Genomic DNA, 19650 nt, shown 5'->3' with positions numbered 1-19650 from the left:
ATGCTGCAACAAAAAAAAGGGACCCAGGCGTGTGAAAGCACGCCTGCGCAGTAGAGGCCAGCGAACGGACCCAGCGGAATCCCCAAGGAATAAAGAGAAAGGCACGCATGCGCCCCACTATAGGCGGGTTCTGGGTAGTTTTGTTGAGGTATCGAGGCGTGCGGGGGAAGAGACTGGCCAAGCGAGTGGGTTGGAATGCGCGCGCATTCGCTCTCATAGTCCCGCCCGTCCTGCGCAGGCGCCCCAACCTAGTTGCAACCACGTGATCGGGAATAGTTCCTCCTCCTCCTCTCTCGCCCCCCCTCCTCCCCACCCCCCCCGTCTTCTTACTTGCAGGCCGTTGGAGGAAGGAGAAATTTTAGGCGGGAAAAGCTGCGCCTCCTGCCTCGCGCCCCCGCGGCCTACCGCGCGCCGGGAAGCGCCAGGCGACGGCGGATGCGAGTGAGTGGCTTTCGCTCTTCTTCGCGGTTCGCTGAGGCAGCAGGGGCCGGGCGGGGCGGGGAAGCGGGGCGAGAGGGAGCTGGAAGGGGGCGAAGCCCCTCAAGGGAGGAGTGGAGGCCGGGGGGTGGGAAAGGCCTCTGGCGGCAGAGCCCCAGGCGGGAAGCCGCTTTTGCTGAGGGGAAAGAGGTTTGACAGAGCCGCGCATCCTGCCAGGGCCGCTTCAGCGTTTCCTCCCTGGCACTTTCCTCCCTCCCCCGACATCCCCGCCTCTCTTTTCATCGCTCTTCATCGCAGAGCCACGAATAAATAATGCTTGGCCTTTATATAACGCGGTTTTTTTATTGTTCAAAGCGTTGATCAGTCTCACAGCAGTTTAATGGATGAGCTGTGAACTGATGGTAGTTTCGGTGTGGCTTGCAAATGTAAAATCCAGGTGGAGAAACACAAGGCAGGGGTGTGAACTTAAAATAAAATATTTTTTGGGAGGGCTAGGTCAGCCCTGCCCAGCATAATCGATGACGAGATGTGGCACATGCACACCATTTGAATGGCAGTGCCCATCAACTCGAGGGATCTGGCCCCCTCAAATATTTTATTGGAGGGGGCTTAAGGGACCTCAGCCCCCAGTACAGTGGTACCTTGGGTTAAGTACTTAATTCATTCCGGCGGTCCGTACTTAACCTGAAACTGTTCTTAACTTGAAGCACCACTTTAGCTAATGGGGCCTGGCACAGCCACGCGATTTCTGTTCTCATCCTGAAGCAAAGTTCTTAACCTGGGGTAATATTTCTGGGTTAGCAGAGTCTGTAACCTGAAGCGTATGTAACCTGAGGTACCACTGTAGTTGGCTCCTACCATCACAGGGATGCGGGTGGCGCTGTGGGTTAAAGCCTCAGTGCCTAGGGCTTGCTGATCGAAAGGTCGGCAGTTCGAATCCCCGCGGCGGGGTGCGCTCCCGCTGTTCGGTCCCAGCGCCTGCCAACCTAGCAGTTCGAAAGCACTCCCGGGTGCAAGTAGATAAAAAGGGACCGCTTACTAGCGGGAAGGTAAACGGCGTTTCCGTGTGCGGCTCTGGCTCGCCAGAGCAGCGATGTCACGCTGGCCACGTGACCCGGAAGTGTCTTCGGACAGCGCTGGTCCTCGGCCTCTTAAGTGAGATGGGCGCACAACCCTAGAGTCTGTCAAGACTGGCCCGTACGGGCAGGGGTACCTTTACCTTTACCTTAATGCACCATCAAATCTAATGCACATCTCAATTTTCAGAACTGTGAAACCAAAAAAAGTATTTGCTGGCAAATGTAAATGTGCCATTGAATCTAACGCACACCTTAATTTTTGCAACGTAATTTTGCCCAAAAAGGTGAGCATTAGATTCAAGTAAATATGATAGATTTATATTGAATAAAAGTCAAAAGAGCTACTATGTTGCAGTAACTATGTATGAACAAAGTATCTCTGTTCAGCATGCAGTGTATATAATACAGTATTTTGTTATGGCCATTCTAGTGTTTATAAAAACGATGGTTTTGTTTATTGCAGAATTGAACTGAGGAAGTAATATAGCAATCTTTCCCAGTTTGCATGTGTATTAGACTTGGTTTTAGTTGTTTTCATTTTATTGGTTGTGTGTTTGCCGCCTCGTGCTTCTTTGGGAGGAAGGGCACGCTATAAATTTAATAAGTAAATAAATTACTTATTAAAATAAGTAAATAAATTACTTACTAAAAATAAATTACTTTTACTTTTAAAATTGTTACCTTTCAGCATAGACATTTTCAAATTCTTTCTGAATTCCATAATTTGTGAGCCACTACTAAGCTGTGAATGTTTTCATTGTAAGGCTGATGTTTAGGAAACACTGGTCTAGAAAGTAATCCAATGTTTTTGGAAGATGAGAAAGTCAGAGCTGGTGGCCTATAATTTTGGTCAATAAACAGGGAAGCTCTTTTTTCTAACTGGTGTTATTTCTAACTCCTACACACTCCCATCAGGCTATTGGCGTGATCACAAAAGTTCTTGTTTTCCTTCTTCCAGCCAGCAGATCCTTCACCAATCTTTGTTGGATATTGCTGATGCAAAACTGTAGTTAGGGAGAGAGGAAAGAATGTTCAGGAATCACTGAAAAAAGGTGTGTGTTCTCTACTAAAAGATCTGTGTAATAGAATAAACAAGTGTTTCAAAGTTAGATTTCTTTTCATTCAGAATTCCCCATGATACCCCTCTTCCATTTACCAGACAAAATTCTATGTTCCAAAGAATTCATAATGGAAACACAAGTTTCACTTCTCATTTGGTGTATGGTTAATGTGAAAACTTGTTCCAGTAGATTGTTAGAAGACAAAGGATTTTTATCTCTTCTAGGATGCTGGGCGCATGTGGCATGCAGAAATGTCACCAAGAGGCTCTGAAAAAGAATCGTGTTTCCCTAGCAAAGCAGCTAGTTTTGAAGGAACTGATGGAACACCTCATAGAAAAGGATGTGATCACTGAAGCAATGATGGAGATGATACAGGTACAATTACTCTTGTCAGCAACTGGAATTAAAAGTTTAATTATCCAAAATTATCGTTGCTGTTTATGCTTCTAAGTGCCGCAATTATTCCTGCGTGTCAAATGAGATCAGTAGTATTCGGCAGCAAATTAGATAAAACAAATGTCATAGATTAAGACTGGTAATTAGGGATGGACAGCTCTATCTGTTTCCAGTCCATTTCCCATGTGTACATTTAGAAGTCCATTCTGTCTGCAATTTTCTTTTCAATTCAGTTTTTGGTACGCACCTTAAGTATGCATACTTTATATCCCTTGTGCTATGTTTTTGAAACGGAAAACCATACCACAAAATTGGAGAAGTGCAAAAACCAACCCCCCTATTATTCCAAGTGAAATCAGGGTAGTTTGCTTAACAATATGGACTCAGCTTCTTATGTGGTAAGAACTGTCTGAAAGTGACCTTTTTAAGATGGAAAAGGGTTAGTACCCTCTGTTTTCAGACTCAGTGTGCTCCAGAAGACTAAGGTAGGCCTTCTAAGAAAAATATATAGGGTAGGCTAATAACTTTCAAGGACATTTGTGAGGCTGGGCTAAAGAGCAAGAGAATGAACAGAAATGAGGCACTTGGCTAAGTTCTAAAAGCCCATGCTGGCATAAGTAATCAAACAGCTATTGATCCAAGCACCCCTTTTGTCACTTATGTCTCAGTAGCTCCTAAAAGTTACGGTAACTTTTTAAAACAAGTGTTTGCATTACAGAGCATCATGCCTCTTAAAACACTGGGTGCTATTGAAGTATTCCCATTCTATCATCATCTCTGCAGGAGTCCAGCTGTGTTGTTGGATGATGCAGACTTAACCAATAAATTCAAATAATGTAGAATGCTGGAAAGGGAAATAATTTTTCCAGTTCGCAAGCTGTGAGGCAGACTTTTGCAGTAATAAATCACAAACATTTTTATTTCTATGTATTTCTAAAGAACCAATATTTTAATATAAATGTATGTTAAACTATCAAGGGGATGCCAACTTCTTTGTGTGTGAATCTGTGTTAGAAACTGAGATATGAAAGCTAGGAGCTAAATGGCACCTTAAACCTAGGTTATGGGCACAGTTTATTTAGACACACTTTTTTATAACAAGAATACAAAGCTGACTGAATGAACCACAGCTAAAATCTTATGTTCATTTTTCACATGGTCTAGTCCTCATCCGAAGACTGCAAAAAATAAAGTCATGCTTCCCCTGTCCACCCCCATAATATGCTTAAGAGGATCTCTTCTCCAGTCTTCAGAGTGTGGCTGGAAGTGGGGAGGCAGAAGAAGGTCCTCCTTTCTGTCCACTGTGCAGTTTTAATCTGAAATCATAGGCACAGTACTGTACTACGCCCAGAGCTCAGAAATTGCTTGTGCTAATGAAATTCTCTGTCGCAAAATGTGCCTAGAACAATGGGAGTTTCGAACACTGGTGTGAATAAATGTGTAAAGTGTGATTGTCTGATTCACCCTGAGTAACGTTATATAGGGGTTTTTTTTTAGCAGCTGCTCTGTGTTTTGCGTAACATGACTTGGCCAGGCGTTATGTCTTGGGTATGGCGGATATATTCAAAGAGCCATATAACCAAACCAGCCCTCTTGTGAGAACCTCCCAAAGCCCAGTAAGCAAGGCAGACAGCTTAAGAACTCTTTCTGTGCTGGTGCAAAAGGAGCTTTTAAACTCCTTGCCTTATGTGCAAGTTGCGGGATTTCAGCTGGCCATCTTAAAACCATGTAGGCTTGAAATCACACAAGTTAATCGCGTGCAAGATGTGATTGTTCCTTGATGTAAAATATTTAATCCTCCCTGTGCAAGTTCCTTGGAGGTTTCCGTACAGGGTTGCTATATGGGAGACAAAAGGAGGAAAGAATAGTGAAATTGAATATATTTATTAAATGTATGTTAACATTTGCATGATTCCATTCTTTCAAATTAGGCAGCAATCCTAGTATACACACTAAGGAGTTCTAGATATAGGTAGGTAGCCGTGTTGGTCTGCTGTAGTCAAAGCAAATTTTTTTTAAAAAAATCCTTCCAGTAGCACCTTAAAGACAACTAAGTTTGTTATTGGTATGAGCTTTCATGTACATGCATACTTCTTCAGATATGCTGAAAGAGAAGTCACCAGACCTTTATATAATAGTAAGAGTGGGAAGAGGTATTACTCCGAAGGGTGGTGGGAATGGGTGATTGGCTGAAAGGTGTGGTAAACCAGTTGACGACGACTGCAATTGGTCTTACAGGAAAAAGGAAGGGGTGAGATGGCCAAAAATAGCTTTATCATGTATAGTGAGATAAGAATCCAATGTCTCTATTCAGATCAGGTCTCTCCATGGTTTTGAGTCTGGTAATAAGTTGTAATTCAGCAACTTCTCTTTCCAGTCTATTTCTGAAATTCTTTTGTAATATTACAGCTACTTTGAGATCTTGTATAGAATGTCCTGGGAGATTGAAGTGTTCTCCTACTGGCTTCTCTGTCTTGTGATTCCTGATGTCAGAAACTAAGGAGTGCGATTCATTAAACTCAGTGAGAGTTGCTTCTGAGTAGATACGTACAGGATTGCCAGGGTGAGAGCACTTCAAAGCTCCATAGGAACAATGTTGGTTCACCTATCCAATTCAGTGATCTTTTAACATGTTTGGTTTTTTTTCTGAATTCAGGGCAAGTCTGGAAGTTTTAGCCAAAACATAGAATTCTTGAACCTGCTCCCAAAGAGGGGTCCCAAAGCCTTCTCAGCTTTCTGTGAAGCTTTACAAGAAACCAAACAGCAGCACTTAGTGGAAATGCTCCTGAGCACCATTCCCACCCATAGCAACGGGAATGCAAGGGTAAGGAAGGATCAAATAAAAATGGGGTGGGGGGACCCCATATTAGTTTAGTGATCTCCTGTTGTCCTCTCCATGCTCCTGAATACCCTCACTTCTATTTTTCTTGTTATGCTGGAGTGGCACATGATTCCTGTGGTGTTTTATATGATAATTATTTTCTGGGGATGTATGTCGGGAGGTGGAGTAAATACATTTACACACCTGGCTTGAAATAAATATTCCCCAAAAGAGGACCAGGAATCCTAACTTAAATAGATATACACTTACATGTGTCTTATCTTTTCTGTGCTTTGTGTAAAGACTACCTAGGATGATTGGTGTGTGTATAGATACCCAGTAGACAGAAGGTGGTTCTTTTCCTTTACATCTCTGTATTTCTGTTTAATAATGCTGTGTGGACTCTTTCAGCTGAATTCTGGCTATGAGGAAAAGCTGCCATTTCCTATATCTGAATCAGAAATCTCTCAAAAAAGGCCACGGTGGCAACTTGGTAAGTTTATTTTTGTGAAATGTGACTATTGCAGTTGTAATGGCTAAAAACTTCCTTTTGTTGTTTACTAGCATTCTATTTAATCTGACACACTAAGAACAAAAGAAAGAAGATTTCTGTTGTGTGGGTAGGAAAATGCATGTGGATTTTCCAGTATTGCCTTTGGTTAAGAAAAGATCAAGCATTTTTGTTAGGTAAGAGCAAGCCTGAAAACATTTAGCCCCAAGGAGCTATTTTTTAAATATAAAAAAAAGTCAGAGATCAGTGTGCAAGGCTTTTGTAATCCAAAATAGATTTCCACCATCTTTGCTTTTGTTATGGCAGCCACATGGTGGTGGTGCTGCTTTATTTGTTTGGAATATTTATATATTCCTCCCTCATAAAGGCTATTTTTAGTAGTTGGATACTATAGGATACTTTGAAAATTGCCAGAATGTGTCCATTGATGAAATGCTATTTTTGCTTGAAATATCTATTTGAGCCAAGAATAATGTGTAGAAAAGATAGTATATATGAAATCACATAAAGATAGGGAACTTGTGGCCTATTTTTTCAGACTCAGCCTATGAAACAATATTATCTGACCAAATGCAGCCTTCAAAATTGTAATGAAAGGTTGCCTGCAATTCCATTTATAAGGAGAAATTCCCACTTTAATATTACACTTGTTTCTTTCTTTTGGATGTTATTCTCCAAACTGTAGTTGCTTTCTTTTGTGGTGTAGTTGCTTTTGGGACCTGGGGGCACATTCAGAAATGTAATAAACTGTTGTGAGCACCACAAAATGCCCTGTTGGTGTTGCTCAGAAATGAGCCAAACACACATAAAAAAGACAAATAAACAGACAAAAAGGTGGCTCTTCACCTACCACCCTAACAACAAAGCTAAAAAAGCACAATTTTATAAATTAAAAATTGTCCAAAACTGGGAGAGGCAAGAGGCTTTGGGGTGCAATGGGGGGCTTTGGGGTGCCATGAGCGCACCATTTTGGGGACGCAGGTTGCTTGGAAAATAAATGCTGCAAAGGGCTCTTGTATTTTCCTCTTGTTTTACTTGTATCTCATGCATATCGTTCATGGCCAGACTTCTTTGAGGGAAATTGTTTTCTCCCTATATATTTTGAAGGGACAGAGATATATTTTAAATAAATTAGATATAAATAAAATTAAAGAGAAGAATGTGCCTGAGATTCACATCTCCATAACAGAAATACTTAAAACTAGGTGACATGTGTTTTTAATAAAACATGGCTGGGATGTGTGGCAAATTGTATTTCAGTCCCCAGACTATTGTTTTCAGAATGGTGGCTCTTAAGAATACAATATATTGACTATAACGTTCTTATATTTTCCATGCAAAAAGCTGACCTACTTTTTACATCCAAATTTTATGGCCAGGTCTCTTGGTTTCGGTTGCATCCTGCTGATCTTCTAAATTGCAAACTGTTTTATTATTAACTAGCAACCAAATAAATTATTCAGGATATGCGTTTTTTATCCATGACTATTAACAATAGCTGTAACACAGAAATAACCACAACACTATAATTGGTTGCCATTAGTCATTATATTTGGCAGGTTGCACAGGGCAAGGTGGCTAGACTTGAGCAAGTCATATGAGTTTAACTTATGTATTAACCAGCTATGGCGAACCAGTGGCCCTCCAGATGTTATTAGGGTCCAACTCCCATCAACCCCAGCCAACATGGGTTATGGTCACAGAGGATGGGTGCTGTAATCCAAGAACATTTGGTGGGTTTTTTCTAAAACGTGGCTCTGTCTGTGTTTCACTGGTAGCCTCAACCCTTTCTCTCCTTGATATAGCCCCAACAAATGCCTATTTGAAGTTGCTACTTCCACTTCAAAGAAATGCTCCATTGGTGTCAATAGGGGCTTCCCTTGAAATGTAGAAAGCAGCATCAGAGAGGCTATTTTTGTTAGCACCATAGTAGGGAGAGAATTAGAGAATTGTAGAGATGGAAGGGAACACCAGGACCACCTAGTCTAACCCCTTCAGTATTGGAATATTTTGCCCAACATGGGGCTTGAACCCACAACCCTGAGATTAAAGGGCCGCATGCTCTACCAACTGAACTATCCCTCAGAGCTAGAAAGTAAATTTGCCTACTGTTAGGATAATTAGTCTGGTGCTGCCAATAAATCTTCCCAGATAGATTTATGGCCCCCTTTGAAGTCCGGCACGCTTCCGCCGCGTGAAACTCTGTTGTAAAACACCTTAGCAGAATAAGCGCAGCATACGTGTGATAAAGGCTTAAATTAAACGAAGGCAGATTCTTTCCTTAAAGTCTTTTATTGCTCCGATAACATTGGCAAAAAACCATCAGAGTTCAGCTCCATCTCTGCCAGCTCCTCTCACCGAGCGAGCTGCTGACACACTGACACTTTCGCTTTCACAGCACACAAAGAACATTCCAGTCTGCTCACGTCATTTCCTGGCAGACGTCCCAGGAAATCCCTCCCCTTTAGAGCCGAGGCATAGCAGTTTACCTCATTACTGCTACCAACATCTCCACAGCCATGAGGCTTCTGCAGCTCCCCTGCAAATGCTGCCTTCATAACAAAAAATGCACACTAATTACATTCATACACTTTATATCAAGTCTAATTTAACCCTGAGATTCTCCCCACTTAATTAATACACACATATGTTCTAAATATCACAAAAATGGTGTTTTAAAAAGCTACATAAACATGCATTTGATTTGCAATCATTTTGATCTCTTTCCTGTAACTGGGAAGTCCATTCTGGACTTACTCCTCCGGTGCTTAAAAAATTGGCGAGTTATATTATTAATCTGGTATCCCTAAGTAGTTGTAAATGCCAAGTTTACACCTGCACAGAAGTTATTTTGTTGCTCAGCCACTTAACATTTTGGTTGTTGGCCTGTGTCTCAGCAGAACCAGTGGAGCATTCTTTGGATGATGGAGATGGTCCTCACTATCCTCAGGTGAAGCTATGCACCCCAGAATTCTATCATGAGCATGAGCACATGGTGAGTATCCTGAAGGGTGGAAGTTTAGGGTTCCCCCCCCCCCAACAAGCATTGGGTGCTTTTATTGGTAATCTGCAGAAAGCCAGCTTCAAAATGTGAAATAAATGCCTGTTCAGGGGATGACATATTTTTTACTTTCGCATGCAGTTCTAAGAACATGAGCCATCCCAAACTGAAAAATAGAAGCAGGTGGTTTAATAAGTTTTATTTTGATGTGTGCTTCTCTTTTAGATACCTGTATTTTCTTCCCAAAGGCACTTACATATTTTCCTAGGAGCTTATGCCATTTCTGAGTCCAGTTCTTAAAGTGTGATAGCATGAGTTCCATTGCAGTCATTTGATTTAAGTACAGTCTCTGCCAGGCATTCTCTTCTCACTGGTGCTTCTACCAGACTGGGACATTTTTTTCTAATTCTTTAGGTAAAAGAATAAAGTTCTTTTAAAATCATCATTAAATTTCTAAATGGAAATCCTGTACACTGATAGAAACAAATATGAACTTGTTTGAGTGTTAGCATGAAACCTTACATTGCTGGGATTTTTCTGGCCATTAGCCTATAAATCCTTTTAAACTACAGTGTTTTTTCTGCTATAAATGTAAGGTGTCCTCTCCCTTTGTGTTTATTTATGTAGGTATGCAACAGGATTCTGACTGTCATGAATAAGTATCTTGTGATTTTGCTGTTTTACATAATATACCAGGAATCTGGATCCATCAGGTTACCTGTTTTTCACAGGCATACAGGATGAAATCACACCCACGGGGCTTGGCGCTGATACTTAGCAACGTGCATTTTAGCAGTGAGACGGACCTAGAGTTCCGTTCTGGTGGCAATGTTGACCAAGCTGCCCTAGAAATGCTCTTCAGACATGTTGGGTACCAAGTGATGGTACGGCATGATCAAACTGCACAGGTGAGCCCTGAGAATGGAACAAGCATGATGAATGTCTCCATCCTGGAAGTCATTTTTTTATAATTGGCTCCTCACAATAAATTGGGTAACTGACATCATTTCTAATGTGAATCTGGGTAGAGCTGGATAGCTCAGTTGGTTAGAGCTTGGTGCTGATAATGGCAAGGTTGCAGGTTTGATCCCCGTATGGGACAACTGCATATTCCTGCATTGCAGGGGGTTGGACTAGATGACCCTCAGGGTCCCTTCCAACTCTACAGTTCTATGATTCTATGATTCTATGATTCTATACTGGAGCAAGCATTTTATGTATACTAAGGATTGTATTTCCATGTAGAATTTTTATCTCTACTAATACCTAGATAGCATAATTTACTGTATTTTTATTAAGTACTTTATTTAGTTTGTTCAGTCTCACAATTTTATTAGTAAATTCCTTTATTTTAACGCATTTCACTTACATTACTCTCACACACGTTCAATAAAAATCTACAGAAAATTGCTTAGGTCAGTAACTTTGTTATAGTGATTAAATAACTTTGGTCCCCCAGAATTTAGAGGCTGGGCACAGCAACCAGAAGTTTCTCTCAGCCTTTGCCTAGACAGCCAGTGCCACTTGGGCTGTTTCTGCCATCAGGAGTCTTCTGCTTCCTACTCTGGAGTCAGTGGATGTGGTTAGTAGAGGCCCCAGGAAGACTGGCTGGCTGGTTACAGAATTTTAGAAATTTGTATCTCTGAATACTTGGATTAAACAGAATATAAAATCTTAAAATTCTCTGGAAATTGGGCCATGTTCAACCATTTTTGATAATTAATTAGCCCTCTTTGGCTCCCCATTAAGCTTGTTATTGGTACATGGCTTTGCTCTGTTAATTGTGCCTTTCCCACTTCTCTGGTATTTGCAGTTTCAGGGATTGCTGATTTTAGTTATCTCTTTTCTCAGGAAATGCATAAGGAGTTGGAAAACTTTTCAAAGCTTCCAGTCCACCGAGATGTAGATTCCTGCATAGTATCACTTCTCTCACATGGCATAGAGGGTGGGGTCTATGGAGTGGATGGCAAATTGCTTCAGGTAATTTACCTTTGTGGATTCCTCCTTTGGGTAGGGCGTGGTCATCTAAGGATGATGAAATTGGCAACCAGCTAGTGGCAAATAAAGTTATAATAGATTTTGTCCTGAAGCAGAAATGAAGGTATTTCTAGAAGTTGGAAAGCAATTAATGGAAACATATAGGAGCAGAATGTATATTTGAATGATATTTAGAATATTGTGATTGCTTGCCTATTTCATTGCCACCCTTCAATATAAATATTCTCATGATGATTTACAGAATAACATATATAACAATTAAAAAGCATGATTCAGATAAAGCCGGTTTAGCAGTTTTTTCTAACAAATGTTTACTGTGGTTTCTTTTCCCAGCTGCAGGAGATTTTTAGGCTCTTTGATAACGCAAACTGCCCTAGGCTTCAGAATAAGCCCAAAATGTTCTTCATTCAAGCATGCCGGGGAGGTACGTAACCCAAGGAGAAGGGTATGGGGGTATGGGGGTGGGGCTACCTGTGCTTCACAAACATTCTCCATTCTACACAGCTTGCGCTCAACTCTCCTCTTTGCTTCTCTCAGGTATAAGCGGAACCCACATTCACCTCCCTGCCTTGCTGTTGCCACTACCTCTCTCTGTAAGTGCTTCTCACTCTGCATGGCATGTGGTCAGCAGATTGCAGACCCTGCAGCACCGTGACAAAGGGGAGCTTTGTAATAATTCCCATATCTTGCATGTGTGGTGTGGGGCGGTTAGCCACACTAATCATAACCCAGCATGGAGATTTTACCTGCATCCTGGAACTTGATCACAGTTGCTCTTTGGTCTGGACTATAAATTTCCGTATCTTTTCTGGATCTGGGGGAAATGAAAAAAGCAGCAGTCCGAGGGCCAGTAACCCACCTTCTATGACACCATAACATAAAACAAGCACTATGAATTTCTTTGAAGAGAGATTCCATTGAAAAACTCTTTTATGCAGTTCCTTAAAACCAGATGGGGAACAGGGTCTTCAGCTGCATTTAGAGCATGTACAAGAAAATTTAGACATTCAAAGCTTAATGTCACCGTCTTCAGTGACATGATCCTTCATGGAAGAAACTCTTAAGTCCGTTGAAAGGAATTTTGGAAGAAAAGTACCAAGAAACACAAGAAGGGCATAAGCTTCTTGGCATAAACTTTCTAGCGCATCTTCCAATTATACTGTGTTTTAAGAGACCGTAACTTGTATAGGAGATGGTGGGAGATTCACAAAACAGGTCACTTTCCTTAGCCATTTAAGGCCATGCTGGAACATAAGCCTACAAGAAATGTAGCATTACTTCCCAGTAACCTTACTAATTCAAGCACAGGACCTTAATGAATCCGCCCCTTCAGCGAAGAAAAGGCTCTCAGAGTGGCTTCGAGTTCTTAAATGCAATAAAACTAACATGTACACGCGCCACCTCTTTTCTACCTTGCTCCAAGCTTGTGCTTTTCTTTCTTAATTGCCTCCTTCACATTTTATTTCCCTCACCGCCTGCCCCGCCAGCAAATGTCACTACAAGTGCCTCTGGGGCTAATGTTTTCCCAGTTGTTTTTCTGATCTGAGAGAGAGAAGGAAGAGGGGTCAGTTTGCTCTTGATGCTCCTTTTAAAACACCACTCTGTTTGAATTTCACCTGCTCAAATTATGCAAGAAGCGATCCCAAAATGGGACTGAGACATCCAGAAGTGGGATTTAGGCCTTCCAAGTTAACAATCAACATTTCCAACTGTGGTTTATCCGTCTTTAAGAAATTCGTAACATAGAAGCTTAAGTTCTTCCAAAATTCAGTTCTTGTGCCTTTGCTTGGTGGCTTCAGCAAGCAGTTCAAAACTGAATAAGCCTGGCTGGATGGACTAAACCAAATGAAGCTTTTGCAACATATTTGTGCTTGATGCAGGCCTAGTTTTTTTTTAAAAAAAAAATCTATAGACACTATAAAACCATTATGACCTGGAGATCCTTTGCACAGTATGCTTGGAGTGCATATATAGACTATATAGTCCAACTCCAACTTCTGAATAGAAAATGGTTTGAAGAAGGGAACAGTTCAGCTGATAAGAGAAGTAATGAAAAATAGAAGCCATTCCTTTTCATCAACAGTTGAAAGTTATAGCCCTCCTTCATGCTTTTGTATTTTCCTTTTCAGTCTTACCTTGATAGTGAAAAAACAACACACAGGTTTTATTCTAAGAAACAAATGGAAAATTTATAGTATCCCGTGCTCATGAAGCTACCTTGAAGGTTCTGTCTGTCAGCCTCGTACCTACCAAATTAAATTTCTTCTAAGCAGAAACACTGTGGTCACTTACAGAAGATTCAAGGTGCAGTTTTGCTAAATTTTGATTAAACCTGAGTAGAGATCACTTTGATACAGGAGATTCAGGGCTATTCAGATGAGCTTTAAAGCAGCAAAATTGAAATAAATTAGTCTCTCGAAAATAAAGCAGAGTTTCTGATCTTGAAGCAGGTTTTGGGCAGTAGTTTACCGTTTGGCAGTTTAATCCAACTTTGCAAGCTCACTGCTGGTGGAATAAATTGTGAAATTACTTTGCAAGCATTATTTGATCAAACTTCATTTTACTGGACACCATTAGAAACTAGCTTGAGGGTGTCACTTGAAATAGTTTGTCCTGAGTCAGATCTTCCCTTCTCGCCATGCTTTTGATAATGATGATGATTTGAAGTTTTAAATATCAAAAGTCACAGTGGCTAATGCCTGTATATGTATAGATCTTACTAGACATGTTGGTGATGCTGCTTGAGAGCAAAAATATCTGTTCTCAGTCTTTCTTAAAATGGTTTTGTGTGTCCGATTTATTAGTTGGTGGATGCTTGATGTTTTCAAAAGTGGTAATGCAATCCAAGAAGATTGTGCTGTTTGAAACCAGGCAGTTTTCATTCAAGTCTATCAAAAAAATGATCAAGGACTCTGTCCTACATTTTTCTCATTCCTTTTATCACCTCTAACCTATGTATACACATCTTTTGTACTGTTTAAGATGTATGGTGATTACAGAGGGAAAGCAGCTGGAACAACCTTTCCAAGATGTATAAATACTTTCTCTTCAGATTTTATTCCCAGATTTGCTTCGCCTCGGGTTTATACCCTTACTTAAATATGCTTAATATTACTTAATAACCTTAGGTCCCCCCCCCCTTGCTCTTCCTGTACATGTTGCTTTTTCCTGTTTGCTCTGGCAAGATGTAGAAAGAACAAAGAGTCTGTAGCACTTTAAAGACTTAATAATTGTGACATAAACTTCCTTAGGCTGGAGTCCACTGAATCAGGTGCATGAAGTATTCTCAGTTGGTTAAGTCTATGCCAATGGGATTTTCCTCTTCTATGGCAGGTGATTCTCCAGGGGCTGATGGGGAAGGAGAAAGCTAAGGTGAAAACAGTTGGGATTCTTAAATCAGTGCCTGGCTTACACATGACTACTTTGGACATGGGTTCCCAGAATTAACCCCATGTGTACCAGGGGAGTGGTACCAGTGCTCTTTGATCATTTAATTACTGCAAGGTAGATAAGTGGCTAATAAGACTATTGTAGGCAAATTTGTCATTCTTGCCAAAAGTAAGGAGGTCAGGGAATGTAGATGATGCTCAATAGCAAACCCTACTAATTGAACATACAATCAGAAATGTACCTTTAGAAAATATGCTTGACGGAGGTGAGTGAAATTCCTGCCTCCTTGTTTTCTCTTTATTAGATGAGACAGACCGTGGAGTGGACCAAATAGATGGGAATGAGCGTGCTGACTCCCCAGGTTGCGAAGAAAGCGATGCCAACAAGAAAGAGAATCCCAAGCTGCGTCTTCCCACTTGCTCTGATATGATATGTGGCTATGCCTGTTTGAGAGGTATCTGGATTAGTACCATAAAGGTCTTTTTGTTACGTTATTTTAATGAACCGCTTAAAGGTGGTTTTACATCTTTGAACTGAGCTGCTGTTGGTGGATCATCTTGCACTTGTCCCTCTTTTTCTACTTTTCATTGACTTTACTTACTTACTTACTTACAGGCACAGCTGCAATGAGAAACACCAAACGTGGGTCCTGGTATATAGAGGCTCTGACCTCTGTGTTTGCTGAAGATTCCAGAAATACGCATGTGGCTGACATGCTTGTAAAGGTGAGCTGGGATGCTGTGCTTCACTCTTGCTTCTCAACTAACTTCTAGAAGGTGCTGCACTCTTGAGATACTTGAGATACATTCTTGTTTAACTTTTGTTGGACCTCCTGTAGCATTACTTTTGGGGCCTCTGGGAAGCAAAGTGCAACTTCTGCAGACAGACATTTGATATAATTTAGGGGTGTGCTGTCAAGAGAACAAGCTGGTCATCACACTCCTTTCCAACAGCACAAGAGACGACTCTACGCATGGACATGACTAGATGGGCAGCATCGAAATCAGATTGATTATATTCTCTGCAGCCAAAGATGGAGAAGCTCTATACAGTCAGCAAAAACAAGATCTGGAGCTGACTGTGGCTCAGATCATCAGCTTCTTATAGCAAAATTCAAGCTTAAACTGAAGAAAGTAGGAAAAATCACTGGGCCAGTAAGATACAATCTAAATCAAACCCCTTATGAATACACAGTGGAAGTGAGGGACAGGTTTAAGTTCTTCTTAGTGCCTAAAGAACTATGGGTGGAGGCTCGTAACATTATACAGGAGGCAGCAATGAAAACCATCCCAATGAAAAGGAAATGCAAGAACGCGAAGTGGCTGTCCAATGAGGCCTTACAAATGGGTGGGGAGGGGGGAGAAGGCAAGCAAAATGCAAGGGAGATAGTGAAAGATAGAGGAAGTTGAGCACAGATTTCAAAAAAATAGCAAGGAGAGACAAGAGGGCCTTCTTAAACGAGCAATGCAAAGAAATGGAGGAAAACAAAAGACTGGGAAAAACCAGAGATCTGTTCAAGAAAATTGGAGATATGAAAGGAACATTCCGTACAAAGTTTACCATAATAAAGGACAAAAGTGGAAAGGACCTAACAGAAGCAGAAGACATCAAGAAGAGGTGGCAAGAATACACAGAGGAATTATACCAGAAAGATATGGAGGTCTCATACACCCCAGGTAGTGTGGTTGCTGACCTTGAGCCAGACATCCTGGAGAGTGAAGTCAAATGGGCCTTAGAAAGCAGTGCTAATAACAAGGCCAGTGGAAGTGATGATATTCCAGCTGAACTATTTAAAATTTTAAAAGATGATGCTGTTAAGGTGCTACACTCAATATGCCAGCAAGTTTGGAAAACTCAGCAGTGGCCAGAGGATTGGAGAAGATCAGTCTATATCCCAATCCCAAATAAGGGCAGTGCCAAAGAATGCTCCAATTACCGCACAATTGCGCTCATTTCACATGCTAGCAAGGTTATGCTTAAAATTCTACAAGGCAGGCTTAAGCAGTATGTGGACCGAGAACTCCCAGAAGTGCAAGCTGGATTTTGAAGTGGCAGTAGACCAGAAGTCTCGAGTAAACAAGTACCCTGTCTGGTTTGAATTTCAGTAGAGCATCTGAACCAAGATAAAAAAATAAAATTACTCAAAAATGAATACTGTTTTAAATTTCTAAACCTTTTGCCTTTTGTTACCTTTTCATTTAGGTGAATGGAATGATCAAGCACCGAGAAGGCCATGCCCCAGGCACCGAGTTCCACCGCTGCAAGGAGATGTCAGAGTATTGTAGCACTCTTTGCCAGGACCTTTACTTGTTCCCAGGAATTAACTCTGTCATCTAAGGGGGCCACTGCCTCTAAGGCCAAAGTCCATGTAATACTCTGTGCCATAGGATGACCTCCTGTAGAGGTCTAGGGCTACTCTTCCCTTACAGCATTTGATACTGAAGGTAGGGGGCATTAAGCTGTCCTGTTTAGGAAGCGGTTGACTGATGAACATATGATACTTGTTCTGTTGTTTCTAACAGTTTTTCTGATTTTATTGGGAATTTCATATGTTATCAGATATTGTGACCTATGGAAATTAGCATATAAATGTCTTTAAGTTGATCATGCCTGGCTAAGCCAGCTTTCTTACTCATTGTGCAGCTTTTTTACTCATTGTGCAAACTTCTCTAATATCACTTTTTCAGACAGACTTTGGCACCTTGTTGATGCTTGCCACCCAGTTCAGGGTTTGTAAGTATAGTGTGTTTATGTGCCAACATTGAGGTTAATGGGGAGCACCTAGGTAGCGAGTATTTATCACAAACAGGAGTGTGAGAAATAGCATTCATAAAGCTTTTATAAAACAAAAACAAAAACAAAAAGCATGCTTTATAAATTGAATTTTGTTTTAAGACAAATTTGTGGACAGCTAAGCAAATTTGGCAAAACCACTAGCTAAACTGAAAAGGAACCTTCTAAATAAATGAAGGACATGCAGACTAATAAAGGCAGTGTGGAATAGTTAGGTTAATGCTAAAGTCATTTTATATCTTTCATCACCTCCCCCCCCCCCAAAAAAAATGGATACACGTGCAGTTTCTATTTTGCTAAAAAGACAACCCTCCCCAAATCTGTTCTGCTTATTTTCTCAAAGAAATTGATAATTATTAGCACAAACTCACACCAGGACTTGGGAACAATTGAAACAGGTTTCCATTCCACAAGGTGTTTCTAATTATATAACAAGTTTGTCTTTTTGACTTCTCTTGTTGCTATTTCCATTCTCAATGGTAGCATACCCTGTGATTGACTATTGTAGACTTGTCATTTTATTAGGAGATGTTTGCCTACACTGTATTTGCCTATATTTTCTGCCCACCCATCCCATGATTCCCTATTCATTGTGGGTGAAATTGATCCTCATGAGCAGAGGCATGGCTATAAGCCCCCCCCCCCCAGCTGCTCAGATGCCACACATGGCTTTTTAAGGGCAAATCTACACATTGGCAGAGTTAGGGAAATCATCTCTGCATGCCCATTTGCACATCTGCTTTGCTCCTCCCATTGTGTGAGCAAACAATTCAGGAAGTCTTCAGTTAATTATGCATTCTTTTCTCCAGTACTGTAACGGCCCCCTTTTGCGGGACCTGCCATTTTAAGAAACTCACTTGCAAAATGAGGACAATCCTCAAGAGCCAGTCTTATTTATATGTGCAAATGTATACTCCCAGTGGTGCAACAGTCCTGGCACCCAGTAGCTGCAGGTGGTTAAAAGCCTGGACTTCTAACTGGTGCGTATGTTTGCTGTAGAGGACAGGAAATGTGCTCTATTCCCTCTCCCCCACCACTTTTTTTTAAAAAGTTGCATGCCACACCTAAGTTTTGCAGTTACATTCTTGTATATTGTTGCCTTTCGGCATCCTAATAACCCTGCAGCCAAGGACTGTATGCTTAAACCAGCTGCCCTTTATCATTCTCTTTTGCCTAAGATTTTGAAAAAAATATTTTTATAGGATTTTGATATATATTTTTAAAAACAAACATAATGTTTAGGAAAATAACATGAGGCAGAATAATCTAACAGGCCAGAAGCTTAGAAGGTCCTCTTGTCCTGCCCTAGTGCAGTTGAACTGCATACCACACCTGTTGAGCAGTAGCCATTTCAGGGCCAGTGAACAGCTCAGGGTGACAACTCAAAGGTTCTTTCCTCTGAGTAAAAATAGAAAAAAAACATGGGAGTCCTCTCTGGAAATTGGTGCTTGATAACTGTACTGTGTTAGTACAGATGTCTCCTCCTAGTTTGAGAAAGGAGAGGGCAGGTCTTTGTCACTGCCACTTTTTATAAACTTTGTATATAAACTATATCTCCATGTGCCAAAATAAAAAGTGATCTTGTTTTCTAACTGGCGTACTTTTTTTTTTAAATCCACTAAGGAGGCATGGTCTCTTTCTCTATATCTGCAGTGCAACTAGGTTACAGAACAGGCCTTTTACCAAAGAGCACTGGTACAAAACATGATTGATTCTAACCCTGGAGTCATGAATGTGGGTAAAGTTTTCATTTCTGTGTAGTTGTGAGTATGAGCCCTTTGTCTGGAGCATGGGTAGGCAAACTAAGGCCCGGGGGCTGGATCCGACCCAATCGCCTTCTCAATCCGGCCCATGGATCTGTGTGTTTTTACATGAGTAGAATGTGTCTTTTTATTTAAAATGCATCTCTGGGTTATTTGTGGGGCATAGGAATTCATTCCCCCCCCCCCAAGATATAGTCCACCCCCCCACAAGGTCTGAGGGACAGTGGACCGGCCCCCTGCTGAAAAAGTTTGCTGACCCCTGAGCATTCAAAACAGGGATCCTCCTTAGTGACACCTTGGTTGATTTTACAGGAGAGGAGTGTGGTTTATGATAGCTGTATAAATAGGGTTCTGACCTCATGTGACCACACTTAATCTTTATTAAAACCACCATGCTTG

General features: G+C 41.2%; 1 protein-coding gene across 4 annotated transcripts; it reads left to right on the top strand.

Annotated features, from left to right (window-relative positions):
* The first annotated feature begins 159 nt into the window (after positions 1–159).
* Positions 160–19080, top strand: CASP2 (caspase 2). 4 transcript variants are annotated; one of them, XR_014506324.1, is made up of 12 exons: positions 255–441; positions 2803–2953; positions 5631–5798; positions 6207–6288; positions 9207–9301; positions 10039–10215; positions 11159–11287; positions 11639–11729; positions 11843–11898; positions 15000–15149; positions 15311–15420; positions 16898–19080. XR_014506324.1 is itself a non-coding variant. In XM_083420347.1 (11 exons), exons 2-11 carry the CDS (start codon positions 2804–2806, stop codon positions 17030–17032), a joined length of 1287 nt encoding a protein of 428 aa, XP_083276473.1. In that variant the 5' UTR covers positions 160–441; position 2803; the 3' UTR covers positions 17033–19080. The 4 variants fall into 4 exon arrangements, 3 of the variants coding, with proteins under 3 accessions (XP_083276473.1, XP_083276474.1, XP_083276472.1); XM_083420347.1 differs by lacking the exon at positions 11843–11898 and having other exon boundaries at positions 160–441; XM_083420348.1 differs by lacking the exon at positions 11843–11898 and having other exon boundaries at positions 251–441; positions 9204–9301.
* Positions 19081–19650: the final 570 nt, after the last annotated feature.

This window comes from Podarcis tiliguerta, assembly GCF_965153285.1.
Source record: "Podarcis tiliguerta genome assembly, chromosome: 17".
NCBI lineage: Eukaryota > Metazoa > Chordata > Lepidosauria > Squamata > Lacertidae > Podarcis > Podarcis tiliguerta.
The sequence above is the reverse complement of the archived record's forward strand: the minus strand, read 5'-3'. Positions and strand labels throughout refer to the sequence as shown.

Excerpts from the sequence above, each read along its gene's own strand:
- CASP2 (XM_083420348.1), top strand. The coding sequence starts at position 2,804 with ATGCTGGGCGCATGTGGCATGCAGAAATGTCACCAAGAGGCTCTGAAA. Across the intron at positions 11,288-11,638 it reads TGGATGGCAAATTGCTTCAG|CTGCAGGAGATTTTTAGGCT; the intron begins GTAATTTACCTT and ends TTCTTTTCCCAG. Across the intron at positions 15,421-16,897 it reads TGGCTGACATGCTTGTAAAG|GTGAATGGAATGATCAAGCA; the intron begins GTGAGCTGGGAT and ends CTTTTCATTTAG.